The following is a 16,611-nucleotide window of genomic DNA, read 5'->3' on the forward strand; positions in this document are numbered from 1 at the left end:
TGCAGAGATGTTATCATTTAGCCGTGAAAACAAGGCTCAAGCCTCAAACTTTTTGTTCCACCTTAAATAATGCAGCAGTTATGGTCTGATTTTGAAATGTACACAATAACTGCTGCACTATTTAAGGTGGAAGGGGCAGTTAGAATCAGAAGCCTTGTTTCGAGTAGAAAGGCAAATCATCATACACACAAAGTGATTTCACTGCAGCATCTTAAAGGAACTGGAAGCTGAATGGTCTGGTAGGTCAGTCAGACGGTATTTTAATATATAAACACACACTAGCACTACGAAGTTCACTTTTTTGCTAGTTTCACAGCATGTCTTACCTAAGTTGTGTGGCCTCTGTTATTTCAGATGGGCCCTGAGAAGTCACTATACAGACAGTATTCTCTCTATTATAAGTCTGAGGAGCCGCATAATCATCTCAAAGTTGTTATTTTAAGGTAAAAATGTTACATAGTGCTGCTTTAACTGAAATCAATAAGAGGCATGGTGTCTCCAAGGCTCTGTAGAGAGTCTGTGAGTGTGTGTTTTATTGCTGTCACATTAGATTGGCTTTAGCCATGACTAAGTTTTATTTAAGCCTGTCCAAACAGCTTCCTATCACAGCACTGTATTAGGAAACCATGGTGAGCCTTAGAGGCAGCAAAGACTGAAGGCAGTGAAAACGATTTATGTTTGAGCTGAATGATGGTGCATTGATGGCTGGTGTGTGTGTGTGTGTGTCTGTGTGCAGGTGTTTGACCTCAGGCAGTGCCATAGGCAGATGCAGCAGCAGGCAGCCACGGCTCAGGCAGCCGCAGCGGCTCAGGCGGCCGCAGTGGCTGGGAACATCCCGGGTCCAGGCAGCGTCGGGGGCATCGCACCTGCAGTCAGTGAGTAAATGGACTGATTTGCTTCACACACACACACACCTGTGGGCCTGAACTCTCTAAATCTGGGTTATGATCAAGGTTACAATGCATTATTGAGAACTTTTTACAGTGGTGGTGATGGTAAGCAGGGATCGCAGTGTTCTGTTTTGCTGAAGATGATAAAATAGTGATGAATCTGCAAAACTACTTTTTTTGAGGACTGCTTTGCCGCACTGCTCCCTGCATGTAATAGTCTACCATGAATAGAGTGAAAAATTGCAGGAAAATGACACTTAACAACTGAGGTTACACATAAGGCCTAGCCCATCCTCTCCCTCCCATACTCTAATCACCCACTATATCTCAAGCTCTATAAGGTAGGCACATCCCTATGTTGTTGTTGCTGTTTATGATCCGATCAGCAACACTTCCATTGGGACAAGGTAGATGACATGAGCCTACACCTAACAGTTAAGGTTACCCCTAACCTTCCCTTCACACATACTCTAATCACCCACTACATCACAAGCTCTTCACAGGGGTCAGTGTTGTGCTGAATTAAGCCCACTACCCCTTCCTGAAGTCTGGCGTCCCAGACCCACTCCCCTCCGAGCTCACGGTATTTGATAACCCTATACCAAAGGCATATGCACACCTCAGCCTACATTTCCTACAGCCATACATCTTCAGTCATACACTGCCCTTCCCCACTGACCTCAGCCCTTCTTATCCATGAGCACTGACTAGAACTTTCAGCTACTTCTGGCAATTTCCTCATAGCTGCCCTCAGCACACGGCCTCTCAACCTGAATTCAACCAGCAGAGACGCAACAGAAACCCCTCACACCGACCTCTACTGGTGTAGCCTCCAAATCTGCATATCTCAACCTTTTCCTTTTGGATGAGTCAACAATTTCACCCTCAAATGAAACTGTTGGAGCTATAAAAAATATTTCAAAGAAAGTTAGACCCACAATCTTCTCAGAATTATGATAAGACCGTTTTACTCAGGCAGTGCATTCATAACTATATGTGGGGGATCTGATTGTGAACAGTTCTGTCTCAGTAAGTTTCTCTCGAACAGAGCGTTTTAACTGTTTAACTATGCTGAATTTTTTAACAGTAACAGTAATTCTTAGACCGCTAAACAGCCCTCTTTAAAAATTTCTATAGAGTTATTATTGCCATTTTTCTGTACTATTTAAAGTAGTAGTTTTAAATTGCATAATTGATTACAAAGGTAACCCCTTAAAACATCTGTGGGCCGCTGGCTTGCTGAAAGTGTTATTACACACTCTTATTACCAGAGAATAGCCCCACTAGTTTCTACAGAAGTCCCCGTAGTTACTGAGTAATACCCCTATAGTGTGTAATAAGCTTTACTAGGTTCAAAAATTCATTTGATAATCTATATAGACAGATTCGAATGAGCGCCTCTGACTTTTATTGTTTGTTTTAATGTGAATTTTTTTTAAAAAATATGTACAAAAACAAAACAAACAAAAAAAGGTATTATAAATACACTGTATACACATAGAGGGACATTCCTGCCATCTGTCTGCTGCACAGTGCAGTTCTGATTCCGGTTCCTCTGGCCCGCAGGTTTGTCGGCAGCTGCAGGAATCGGTGTAGACGACCTGCGGAGGCTGTGCATCCTGCGGCTGAGCTTCGTGAAGGGTTGGGGGCCCGACTACCCGCGGCAGAGCATCAAACACACCCCCTGCTGGGTGGAGGTGCATCTGCACCGTGCGCTGCAACTGCTGGATGAGGTTCTGCACACCATGCCTCTTGCAGACCCTGGACCTTCCAACTGAGACGAAGGAGAGAAAACACACACACACACACACACACACACACACACACACACACACACACATATACACACATACATGAACACAGATGTACACTGAGTTGCCTGTTTTTTAGAAGCACCTGTCTTGTACCTACACTCTTTGGCCAGATTAGCAACACCTACCATATGAGTGGACTTTGTTGGTTTACAGTTACACACTGTAGCCCATGTGTTTCTATGGATTGTTGTTGTTGTTTTTTAACATTGTTTACCCTAAAGCTGGCAGTGTACTTTAAACAACAACAGGAGGTATGCTGAAAAGCAGTGGTAACACTCTGCTTGAATCCCTGATGTGTAACATTGATATGACCATGCCATAAAACATGTCATGGCAGGTGTCATATACTGCTATGCACTAGTGGTATTAATATGCAGTGACATATACAGTAGACAATACAAACTTAAACCACTGCATCATTTTGCCAAAATGCTTAAAAAAAAATGAACTGGCCACTTTATCAGAAACCCCTTCCTTGTAGCCTCACAATGCGTTGTGTTCGTCATCCTCTAGCCCTTCATCAGTGGTCACTTTCTGAACGCAGAGCCACTCTTGCCTGGTGGCTTTGTGGGCGGTGGACCTACTCTTGCCCTAGCAGTGACACTGACATGTGTAAAAACCTCAGCAGCACCGCTGTGCCTGATACACTCGTACCAGCACCACACACACTACCATGAACAGCACCATGTCAGTGCCACTGCTGTGCCGAGAATGGTCCACCACCCAAATATCTTGTCTGGTCATGTATCTTGTCCATTATTAGAAGGGGGGGGGGAGCTGCAGTCTGTAACTGTACACCTATTAAGTCCATATGGTTGGTGCTTCTGACAAACACCCTTGAGTGTCGGTGGAAGGCATGTTGGTATACTAAACTGGCAATACACTGTATATACAGGCAGGTCTGTAAGTATTTGCACAGTGACACCATTTTGGTCATTTTCCCTCTGTACATCACCTCAGTGGATTTGAATTATATCAATGAAGATTGAAGACTGGAGTGTAGAAAACTAATTCACTGTAATTCAAAGGGGGTTATACACAAATACTGCATTCTGTTGTTTTGGAGTATTTTTTAGATAGGTAGGTAGATCAGGAATTTCATAGTTCTTCATTATCATGATGTCTGAAGGAGATAAATGGTCTAGAGCTGATTCCAGGTGTTGCATTTGCATTGTTGCATTGTACCCCATATAAACTGCATATAAGCCAATGTGAAAGGTTTATATGAGGTCCAAAGAAGCCACTTACCACAGAAACACACTTACCAGAGAGATAGGAGAGCTTTAGGAGTGGCCAAATCAACAGTTGAACTCATTCATAAGAAAAAGGAATGCACTGGTGAGCTCAGCAACAGGAGGTAGACCTATCATTGTCAGAGCTCTCCAAATCCCTGGTAACACTAATACACATACAGACCACATTAGACTGCTAGACAACATCAACAAAAAGCCTGACTAGGTCTAGAACAAGATTCTTTGGACAGATGAAAGCAAAATGAGCTCTGGTTCATTTTAAGGGTTCATGACCCGAAGCAAACCACATCATCTGTCAAACATGATGAAGGCACTGTTTTAGCATGGGCATGTAAGGCATGTATGCTATATGCTGCCTTTACTCAAAACGTACAAACGAAGCCAGCCCAAAAGCTTCTTGTGAAGGCAGAAAGACCCACAAACAAGCAGCAACTGAAAGCGGCATGAAGTGGAAACCCCTTTTTGATGATTTGACAGAGGATTTGCATCCAAGCATTAAAAATACTATTAGTGTTTAGAATTGTGTTAGTTTGTCCATTTACTTTTGAGCCGATGAAAATGGAGGGGAAACTGAAAAATGGAGCTGGAAGCCTACATTCTTTTTTTTTTTCAAAACCACCTTGGTGGTGTACAGAGGCAAAATTGCAAAACGCTGTGTCACTGTCCGAATACTTTTGGTCCTGACTGTATACCCGCCACCGTACTTCACACACTATGAGCAGACGACACCGCAGTTTTACTACTGTTTTAATACCCATCCTGATCCAAAATGCAAACCTAGACCTCCTCGTTTCAGATCCCTCAAATTCTTGTTTTGCCATGGAGTCGTTCTATAGGGACGGAATGCGTTCTTTCGCAGACTAGTGTTCCAATAACGTACTTTCGCACTGCATCACTTCGGATCAATGCAACGTTTCCACAGGGTTCATCGCAGATTAAGTTCAGGGAAAATAGCTTTACTTGTCCGTGCACCTCTCCGAGCTTTTGCACATCATGGAATTATAGTAATAATACAGAGCAGACTGCAGCAGGGTTTGCAATACTTCTAAGCCTGTTCCAAAACAACGAATTTAGGGGATCGAGTGGCAAATCGTATCGTTTGTCAGTATGCACACCACCGATACACACTCACACACACGTTACACACACACGTTACACACACACACTACATGGTCTGATATGACTGGCATGCAGGTGGACACGAAGCTGCTGCTTTCTGATCGCTCTGTGCGCTTGGCTTCGGTTTCGGCGGCCACGTGATAGTGACCACAGAGCTACTGTTTATGTCAGTGACCTCAAAGCAGGCCAGAGGAGACCACAGGACCCTAAACGAGTAGTGTTAGTGGTCAGAAACTGTTCAGGAACTCAATTCAGAAACTTTCTCAGAGCGGGTCAGACGGATGAAAACAGAACAAACCTCGGAACTCTCACTGTCTCTGTGCTTGTGTTTGTGTGCCTCTGTCTGTGTGTGTGTGTGTGTGTGTGTGTGGAATCCATTTCCACTCCCTGTGCTCATTGTAAAGCGTGGCCGACCACTAGGGGTGTAAAAATGCATCTGTGATTTGCGCCACTGTTGCAAGAATAGAGGTATTTCTTTGGGCCAATAACATTCTCAGGCTATTTTTTTAAACAGTACCCTGAGAAGGTGCCCCCCCAACTGGCTCAACTGTCAGCTACGGTACTGTGTATAAGTCAGAGCCCAGCCTTGATTTTTCTGAACTGCCAGGTCAGTCTGCCATTAAGTATGAGAAATCTTAATTTTTCAGGAGCTGTTGCTGAGGAGATCAGATCTAAGCATAAGGAAATAGGCTTTCTTCGTTCTAGCTCCACTCTCGCCTCGCTTCAGATCTCAGGACATCTACAGATGTTTGTGACGACTCAACACTGTGGGTCTGAAAGGGTGTGGAGCTGATCAAGAAATTGTTGCTGTTCTCAGTCTATGACTAACCCAGAGTCCAGTTCTCAGGGTCATTAAATATGTTTGGGGTGATTCCGATTTCAAATTTCAGCAGAAGAAAATGAAGGGGAGCGTCCTGGAGAGAATAGAAGCCTAACTTTACTTAATCCTGAGCTGTGCCGCTTTGCCATCAGCAGCCGGAATCTGAGAGAGCACAACTGGCCGTCCCTCACCACTGCTCGTCACGTAAGCAGCCGGCATAGGTGTCTGCTAGCTGGTGTGGTGGAACTGGGACGCTTTCCTCAGAGCGGGTTGGCTGCCTGGCATGCTGCATCAGGAGTAGTTCGAAAGGAGGCGGGGGCTTTGCATTTATCGGAGGAGTCCCCTGCTATCCCCTGCTAGTGTTGGGACCATTGCTAGGACTAGGGGGAACTTCGAACATATTTTATATAATACTGAAAAATGAAGAAGAACTTGTATTTAATGACCGTTTTCACTGGAAATTAAATGAATGAAGGGTTTCTGACTTGTGCATAGTCTACTACATTGAGAGCAACATCTGAGTGTGTAATTGTCTTTTTACTGTCTGTATTACGCTACTATAATGTAGTGTAATGTAGACTCCAGTCACATTGGGGTATTCAGTTTATAAAAAAAATAATCGAGCTGAAATATTATCGTTGTGAGCTGTCATGATGCTTTAAACGATGCTTAAAGATTCAGAATTGGACTGAACCGAATTCTTTTGGAGGTTGCAGATTTACACCCCTACTGACCATCCAGCCATCCTCCTAGTTACACGAGCACAGCCTTCGAGCTTGTTTATTTTCATACCAAAAAAGAAAAAAAGAAGCAAAACAAAGAAGCCGAAATGGTTCAGCTTTAAAAATGGTGGTGTTGGTATTTTGTGGTGATGCAGTTTCGTGTTCGTAACCAAATCATTTTGCCATGTGGTGTACGATTTGCTAAAGCCAGAATACCTCATCATAATCTAGCATGAACCCAATGGATTTACTTTATATGCCAAAATATGTCGGGTAATCTCCATTATTTGCATTCATACACTCACCTCACGCTTTGACCAAATCAGTACTGGGGGGTCATAAATGAAAGGCAAGGGACTGTCCTGCACCCACTGAATGAATGCAAACCATGAACATCATTTACATTTTATTATTTTTCATCTACTCCAGTGTTTCCAGACTGCAGTCCACTCTGGATGTTGTGTTTTTTTTATTTATTTATATCATACATTACAGTACTGCTGAAAAGTTTGGAATCATGTGTCAGTTAATATCGTTAGTATTTGTGATTTAATTTACAGCGTTAGTCTTTAAAACTGCTCCACTTATATCCAAAGATTATTATTCAGTGATTCCGCAAAAAACAACAACAACAACAACAACAACAATGCAAAAGACTTCAGCTAAGTTCAAAGAGTGAGGAATGCAAGCCTGGAACCACGTTATGCAAAATATAGGAAATATATTCTATATAAAAGCTATATTTGAAAATATTATTGAAATGCTACGACGCTAAAAGGTTATTTTAGATGTTTATTAAATATCGTAATCATTTTGAGAACAAGAATTGAATCAATGATAAAAAAAAGTATACTGTAATTATATATATCAGATTTAATGTATAACACATAATCTGCCTCAAGATGTGTTCATCATTGGAAGTTAATGTTACTATAACTTCACTTCTTAGTCAGTTTCAATCATTTGTAGCTCAGTTCTTCATTCTAGACACAACAGACCAACCTGCAGGTGAAGTTATGACACTCCATGGTCCTTCTCACGACTATAGCTGTGTCCGAAACTGTGCCCTATTCACTATAGACTGCACTACTTCAGGGGTTCTCCATTTTGTAGTGGTGTCAAATAACTGCAGAATATTCAATGCAGTATAACAATCCCACAATGCACTGCAATAAATAGTTTACTAAAAATGTGCACTAGCAGACAAGGAAATGGCCATACACAATCTGCCGTCCCATTTCTGTTCCCTATAATAGTGCTCTATATAGTGAACTGGCTTTACGTATGTAAGGGAATAGGGCACAGTTTGTAAGTGTAAGACGTACCGCCTCTTTAGTATGGACAAATCAAATGCTTTGTCTCAGTTTGCTGGAGTTTGCAGACATCTTTCATCGAAACACTACAAAGCTGAAGTCCAACAAGAGACAACCCCTGAGTTTAGATGCAGCAGCGCCCGTTTAACGCTACAGCTCGGAACTATTTTTCCTAGCGGATAGCAATAATACACTCAAGGTCGCGTTACACCGTGGATATTGGTACGGGACACCCACAGCCAGTATCTCACAGTTAATATACAGCTCAAAATAACTGGTTGGTTAAAACGGGTTACCAATTCGGAGATACGTGGCTTATTTTACAACGTTTCCAGCTGGTGATCAAGCCATTCATTAATAGATTGAGATCCAAGGAACATACCATGACTGCAGTCAGGAAACACTGCTCTGTGTGGTCATTGTGGTAAAGAACATCTTTGGAGAACATCTCAGAATCTTATTTGAGGTCTTATTTGCATTCAGACATGACGCCATGCCCGTTTAGAGGCTGCTGCTCACCACCCTTCTTAGAGGCGTTAACCTAATCTCTGCTATATGCTGCTTCTGAAGCGAATGGTTAATTCCCACAGACTATAGTTTTGAAAGAACATTGATTTCACACACTCTTATACTGCCCGGTCTTAGACGTTGCCCATTGTCCTCTAGTATATGAGACAAGTATGAGGGCAACTTGCTCAGTGCCCATTGGCTCCTGTTGTAACAGTATGATAGTGAGGCAGCAGATAAATGCTGGCTAGTTCCAATCCTAATTCCAGGTCCTAGTTCTTCACATCTGATCAAAAGTTGAGCTCTGCAGGTCAACAGGAAGCAGTTGGCATAACGCCAGCGGGTGATTTGCTTTTGAGAGGAACAGTATTTACATAATGTATGTGGTCCAACCCATGCATTCATAATAATCACACTATCTGTCCGGCATGACATGACAGAGACATGAGGCGAAATTTAGATGAGGACACAGGCCTCTGTCAGACCTTATAAAGTCCAAAAGTTTGCGGACACTTTCTTGTCCAGCATTTCAAGGGTATTAATATGGGGGTTCGCCCCCGCTTGCTGCAATTATAGCCTCTACACTGACATTAAATGATCGGTTCTGCCTGTCCGACGTATCCTTGGAGATGGTGGGTGGGACCAATTAGACATTGGACATCTAGTGTATTTGGCCTTTTTTTTTTTGTATTATCATTTTTGTGCCTTTTCCTTATTTCCCCTTTATGTATCACCTGACATTTCTGAGTTGTTGTTCTTTTATAGTTCACCTCCGATGATTCTGTGGGTGCACATGGTTTGATTAGCGTGCTGAAGAAACCCCCCAGTATGGAATGTAACTACTTTAAATCTGCACCAGTCCTAAAGAGCTTTCAGGTTTCATTTCGAGGAATAATAATAATAATAATAATAATAATAATAAAAAGGTCCCTTGTAATCGACCGGTTGTAATTGGACAATGCAAATGATGCTGTCTCCTAGTTGTTTTCTGCAGGGTGGATCATGCCGGCTCAGGTCACATAGAGAATTACAAGCCTTTAAATACAGCTACACTATTTATGCATTCTGCCTTGTTCTTTTCTTTCTCGTTGAGCGTCTTCTTTAGCACACGTTGGATTTAGATGTCAGGTATCGCTCATTGTTTTAGTGAGTGCCTTTGTGCCGCTGTGTGTTGCACTGGGGATGAAACCTACGGTTAAAACCTGTACTTTAACTTCACACTACAAAGGCAACGTATGCTCGCATTCTTACGTGCAATCAGTGCTGAACAGTTTGTTTTGATTTCTCGAAGCTTGAAGTCCATGTTCCAGTTCCATGGCACCAACCCATTCAGCTCCAGCTCCGCTTTGACCTGTACATAACGTTTAATACACGGACCGCCGGCGTATTAACATGTAATTTAGTGATTTGACGCTGGAAGGCATCTATTATGAACTAGAAATAGACTAGATTTGAATTTTGGTACTGCATAGCTTGCTTATCGCTGTAAATCAAAAACGAAAAGTCGGGTCCCAACCCATGAATTAATTAGCGATATATTAGTGAGTAGGCCGATCTGTTATTGTCCAGTTTGTTTTGCCTTACAAAAAAAAAAAAAAGAAAAAGAAAAGAAAAACAGGTGAAATACAGTCAAATCTACTGCAGCTGTTGCCAATTAAGTGAAAGTATGTTTATTTGTAACATTGTAGAGGTTGCCTCACCCACTCAAGAGTTAGTCTATTCTGCACCAGTTATCCTAGAATAGATTTGGTGTTCTGTTGTATCTGAGGAAAGAAAATTTCCTTAAGTCACTGCTCAGAAGGATAAAGCCTTCTCCAACCCCCCTCCCCTCCCCTGCCCGCCCCCTGCCCCCCTCCCCCTGCCACCCACGCTGTATAAGGTTTGATGAAATTATGTGCGTCAGTAACATGACAATCATTCGAATGGAAAAATCTGAATCTAAAGCATTCCATGTATTCTTACGAGTATTTATCGGTATGTTATTTGGCGTGGAGAAAAAAAAATATGACTATTTTATTGATATTGTTATTTCGATTATTGTTGTAATTATAATTATTTTATTGTTGAAGGACGTTCTGCTCCTGTATGTTAACTGTACACCAAAGTTAAGTAAAAACAACATTTTGATACAAATGTTTCCTGTTTCTTGGGCTTATTTCTTCAGTTCCGCGTGTGGTCAAGGTGATTATTTTGCGTGACGGGGTGGTTGGGTTGAGCTTGACCTGAAATGCTGGAAAGCCACAAATAAACAAAGGGGTGTGTCCAAACCAATCGACTGTGGACTAAGTAATACGAACTGCGAATTAAGCGCCAAAGTTGAGCACTGCCGATTTTTTCCAATCGGTTGGTTGGTCATCGGTAATACGAACTGCGAATTAAGCGCCAAAGTTTATCCAATCGGTTGGTTTTTGAGTAAAGTTACGGTGGGCGCTAGTATCCCACAATGCAGTGTGAAACGCAAAAGAGGGAAGCTAGCTACTCACGTCTGGAAAAAAATGGAAGAGGTCCACGCACGTGCAGCTGCGACGGCGCCAAGGAACTTGCAGTGGCGGCTTGCATAGCAGCGCTTCATCACTTCCTGTTTGTAGAAAATGGGTTAGTTCTTTGATATTTTGTGTGCTAAATTGCACTATTGTGCTAAAACCTGCACTATTAAGATAAATAGTACATAGAATTTCATTTCTAGTATTAGTGTGTAGTACTCAATTGGGACGCAGCCCTAATTGTAAAAGATTTTCAGAAGCATATTTTTTTTTGTTGTTGTTGTTGTTCCTGGCTGCTCCAAAGGCTTGAGTGATGTCACTTCCTTCCTTTGTAATGGCATTTTGTTTGTTTGTTTTAGCGACAAAACTAAGTTTTTAAATGATCTTATGTAAGCAGGGTGTTTTTTTTTTTTTCTTTTATATTTAATATTTCTTTTATTTAATAAAAAGTTATAGACATATATTTTTTTAATAATAATCATTTTACCAAACAGCCCCCGTTTCGGAGAAAGACTCCGCTTTGTGAAAGCAGGAGGAAGAGGGCTGGGTTCCACTGCTGGAAACCCATATAGAGCAATGCATTACCCAACAGCGACAAGCTGCACTTCTCCACATTGCCTGCGGGGGGCGGTGACGAGTTAATGAGGCTCATTCCCCCGCCGCCGCCTCCTCCTCTTTCCGCTGCCGCCGCCTCTCCCTCCCGCTCTCGTCCACATCCACCCTGAGCATCATTCCTGGTGAGGAGGAGGAGAAGCAGGAGCACCGCACCGCACCGCACCGCGCTGAGACCAGAGAGACACGGGGACTTCATTCATGGAGATTAAATAGAGTTCATAGCTCCTTTTTCTGTTTTCTTTTTCTTTTTCTTTCTTTGTTTTGGTTCCTGAACGCAGCCCGGCGACCGGACTCTCCTCAACATGGCTGAGATGACCAGCCTGAGAGCCAGCTACGGTGAGTGAAAGGGCATGGGCTTCGTACGAGGCCACGCTAAAGATGCTTTCTAACGTGCCGGACTGGGGTATAATCTCCGGGGTTTAATCTTAGGCATGACCACGGTTTCCCTAATCCGTTTAATTCGAGCAGTGGAAAGCGAGCGCTGCGCGGTGTGTTTACGCAGAGCGGAGCTGAGGCTTCACCTTAAGGAGCCCCCGAGGCTCCCCCCGCTTCTGCACTGCGTATTGGAAGGAGCGGCGGTGTGTGCTGCTCGCAGGCGGCCCAGCAGTGAGTGCTGCTCGCAGAGAGATGCTCATGAAGGCTGGGTTATTACGGGGACATCCATCCATCCATCCATCTATCCTTCCATCCATCCACCCATCCATCCATCCACCCATCCGGGAGATAATAAGGTGCTGAGTGGGGCAGCTGTGCCAGTCTTCCTCCGCAGGTGTTTACAGTGTGGGACTGGAACTTCTCCAGCTTTTTTTTTTACAGTGTGGGGATTAAAGGTGATTAAATGAAGTGTGAGAGAATCTCCAGGTTTGAAGGATTTCAGGATTTCCTGGGCCAAACAGAAGGACAGATGAAGAAGCATGGTGGTCTAAAGTCCCGTCCCCTGAGCACAGGGGGCGCTGTCAGTGGAAGAGGGCGGAATGGTGACGTCATGTCTGTCCTCAGTGCATGGCATCAGCTGGTGCTGGTCATCAGCCTCAGCTTTGTTAAACCGAGCCCAGTGTAGGGCGGAGGGCAGCACAGGGCCTGCAGTTTAACATTATTTAATAATGCTACTGATAAACAGGCCATGGGACCTTTTATCCAATTCAGACTTGTCATATTTTGTATGTAGTAATTGTATATTTACAATCATTTCTGTAAAGGTTATTAGAGCTTCATTCTGGATATTAATGTTATTAGAGCTTCATTCTGGATATTAATGTTATTAGAGCTTCATTCTAGATATTAATGTTATTAAAGCTTCATTCTGGATATTAATGTTATTAGAGCTTCATTCTGGATATTAATGTTATTAGAGCTTCATTCTAGATATTAATGTTATTAAAGCTTCATTCTGGATATTAATGTTATTAGAGCTTCATTCTGGATATTAATGTTATTAGAGCTTCATTCTAGATATTAATGTTATTAAAGCTTCATTCTGGATATTAATGTTATTAGAGCTTCATTCTAGATATTAATGTTATTAGAGCTTCATTCTGGATATTAATGTCATTAGAGCTTCATTCTGGATATTAATGTTATTACAGATTCATTCTGGATATTAATGTTATTAGAGCTTCATTCTAGATATTAATGTTATTAGAGCTTCGTTCTGGATATTAATGTTATTAGAGCTTCATTCTAGATATTAATGTTATTAAAGCTTCATTCTGGATATTAATGTTATTAGAGCTTCATTCTGGATATTAATGTTATTAGAGCTTCATTCTAGATATTAATGTTATTAAAGCTTCATTCTGGATATTAATGTTATTAGAGCTTCATTCTAGATATTAATGTTATTAGAGCTTCATTCTGGATATTAATGTCATTAGAGCTTCATTCTGGATATTAATGTTATTACAGATTCATTCTGGATATTAATGTTATTAGAGCTTCATTCTAGATATTAATGTTATTAAAGCTTCATTCTGGATATTAATGTTATTAGAGCTTCATTCTAGATATTAATGTTATTAAAGCTTCATTCTGGATATTAATGTCATTAGAGCTTCATTCTGGATATTAATGTTATTACAGATTCATTCTGGATATTAATGTTATTAGAGCTTCATTCTGGATATTAATGTTATTAGAGCTTCATTCTGGATATTAATGTTATTAGAACTTCATTCTGGATATTAATGTTATTAGAACTTCATTCTGGATATTAATGTTATTAGAGCTTCATTCTAGATATTAATGTTATTAAAGCTTCATTATGGATATTAATGTTATTAGAGCTTCATTCTGGATATTAATGTTATTAGAGCTTCATTCTAGATATTAATGTTATTAGAGATTCATTCTGGATATTAATGTTATTAGAGCTTCATTCTGGATATTAATGTTATTAGAGCTTCGTTCTGGATATTAATGTTATTAGAGCTTCATTCTGGATATTAATGTTATTAGAACTTCATTCTGGATATTAATGTTATTAGAGCTTCATTCTGGATATTAATGTTATTACAGATTCATTCTGGATATTAATGTTATTAGAGCTTCATTCTGGATATTAATGTTATTAGAGCTTCGTTCTGGATATTAATGTTATTAGAGCTTCGTTCTGGATATTAATGTTATTAGAGCTTCATTCTGGATATTAATGTTATTAGAACTTCATTCTGGATATTAATGTTATTAGAGCTTCATTCTGGATATTAATGTTATTAGAACTTCATTCTGGATATTAATGTTATTAGAGGTTTATTCTGGATATTAATGTTATTAGAGCTTCATTCTGGATATTAATGTTATTAGAACTTCATTCTGGATATTAATGTTATTAAAGCTTCATTCTGGATATTAATGTTATTAGAGTTTCATTCTGGATATTAATGTTATTAGAGCTTCATTCTGGATATTAATGTTATTAGAGCTTCATTCTGGATATTAATGTTATTAGAGCTTCATTCTGGATATTAATGTTATTAGAGCTTCATTATGGATATTAATGTTATTAAAGCTTCATTATGGATAATAATGTTATTAGAGCTTCATTCTGGATATTAATGTTATTAGAGCTTTATTAGTGGATATTAATGTTATTAGAGCTTCATTCTGGCTATTAATGTTATTAGAGCTTCATTCTGGATATTAATGTTATTAGAACTTAATTCTGGATATTAATGTTATTAGAGCTTCATTCTGGATATTAATGTTATTAGAACTTTATTATGGATATTAATGTTATTAGAGCTTCAGTCTGGATATTAATGTTATTAGAGCTTCATTCTGGATATTAATGTTATTAGAGCTTCACTCTGGATAGTGTTATTAAAGCTTTAGCATAGATATTAATGTTATTACTTTTTACTACTTACTAATGTCATTCTTTACGCTCTGCAGTTTCTCAGTCAGGTTTGACTCATCTACAGCTCTAATCATACATTTCTACATTACCATTACATTTCTGTAAGTCAGGTGGTTAAATGTTCATTTCTCAACAACAGCTGAATGACATATGTTGTTCATACCAATAATTTGTGTCCTGTGAAGTAGCACATGAATTACTTCATACATTTATTCATTTACTGTCGTAAAAGTGTACAGTCACACAAACCCATAGCAGTGTTCATGTAAAACATGTCCCCGGTGTCCGGACCCTGTGCTTATCTGTGTTGGCTGTTATTACGTAACTGAACTAAAGGCTTATCTCGGTTCAAATCAAAACAAATCATCAGCTTATACAATAAACTTATCCTCGGATTTAAAATCACATTGAAAAAAGGCTCTCTGAGAGGAGATTTGGACCTCAGGTGATTTACCTGCTTACCTGCATGTATGGTCCAAACACTTCCAGGTTGTTCCCTAAAGAATAATGAAGAATAATGTGTTATATGCTTTGTACCAGTTCTGGGTTACTGAACTTCATTATGACCTTGATGTGTATGCTTCATGCTAAATATGCTTCATTTAGTAAGATATTATTGGTTATTAGTAAGTGGTTATTTTTAATACATTACAAATCCTGCCTTGAAAAATCATTTTTCAGTCTAAAATCAGGAAAAAACACCTTTTCTGTTGATCTTTGTGTGTGTTTGTATGTATATGTGTGTGTTCGTGTTTGTGATGCAGTAGGTGGGCAGAGGCAGACTGTGGGTGATGCGTTTCCTGCTGTATGTGTGTGAGACGTAAAGAGGGGTTCAATATTTTCAGCTCAGTCTGTGACGCGCCTTGGAACAGAAAACAGCGTGGGAATGGCCAAGCGAGGAGAAAGAGAGAGAGAAGGGGAGAGCGAGAGAGAGAGAGAGAGGGAGTGGTGGAGCTGACACACTCCTCAGGTTTGAGTCAGGAGGCCGGAGATAGTTGTGAATGTAGCAGCTTTAGTCAGTCAAACAGGGACACATATGATGGTGTAACTGCTGGAGCAACGAGTGGAGGCATCTCAGGCAAAGAGGCTCTGTTGGTTTGCCTTTATTCTCGTCATGTGATTTCACCCAACCTGTGTTGACATGCTCCCAAAAACACTTGCCAGTACCTTGTTGTCCAATTAGAATTGGGAGGATGACTGGCTTTATGGTTCATGGTATCTCCCCACTGATACACTATATGGACAAAAGTATCGGGACATTTGCTTATCCATGAATTCTTCCAAGATCAAGGCTTTTAAAGGCTTTTTTTTGTTTCAGTGACTGTATCTACTCTCCAAAAAAAAGGTCTACTAGATTTCGAGGCATGGTGGGGGTCAGGATGTTGGATGATCACCACTCCCTCCTTCACCTCATCCCCAACTCCTCAACTCATCCTAAAAGTACTGGATGAAGCACCATCCATCATTCCAGAGAGCACAGTTCCACCAAACGTTCATGTTCATCTGCTCCAGAGAGTCCTGTTCTATTGGCAGTAGATCTCTACAGGGACTATACAGGCTGTGTGTGTGCATTTGCACATCTGTTTCAGCTGAAAGTAGCTGAATGCATTCATATAGTGTGTCTCCTGCTGTCTGTCTGGTCGCTTAAAACGCACCCTTCCTCTCTTCCTGTACTGTATGATTCCAGTTACCACTGGTTGCCTAGCGACAACAAAGTCAG

At 40.7% G+C, this 16,611-nt stretch overlaps 2 protein-coding genes across 6 annotated transcripts in view; both read left to right on the top strand.

Moving 5' to 3' along the window:
* Window positions 1-10,571, top strand: part of smad10a (SMAD family member 10a) — a 36,321-nt gene extending 25,750 nt beyond the window's left edge. For all 5 annotated transcript variants that reach the window (XM_072675623.1, XM_072675624.1, XM_072675622.1 and 2 more), the window contains exons 11-12: window positions 737-875; window positions 2,457-10,571. In XM_072675623.1, coding sequence (XP_072531724.1) covers window positions 737-875; window positions 2,457-2,668 — 351 coding nt within the window. In that variant the 3' untranslated portion in view covers window positions 2,669-10,571. The remainder of the gene's footprint in view (window positions 1-736; window positions 876-2,456) is intronic.
* A 1,059-nt stretch (window positions 10,572-11,630) lies between these two features.
* Window positions 11,631-16,611, top strand: part of syt11a (synaptotagmin XIa) — a 41,546-nt gene continuing 36,565 nt past the window's right edge. Inside the window, exon 1 of the mRNA XM_072675627.1 lies at window positions 11,631-11,872. Within this exon, the coding sequence (XP_072531728.1) occupies window positions 11,839-11,872 (34 nt within the window). The 5' untranslated portion in view covers window positions 11,631-11,838. The remainder of the gene's footprint in view (window positions 11,873-16,611) is intronic.

This window comes from Salminus brasiliensis, chromosome 3, assembly GCF_030463535.1.
Source record: "Salminus brasiliensis chromosome 3, fSalBra1.hap2, whole genome shotgun sequence".
In the NCBI taxonomy this organism is placed as follows: Eukaryota; Metazoa; Chordata; class Actinopteri; order Characiformes; family Bryconidae; genus Salminus; species Salminus brasiliensis.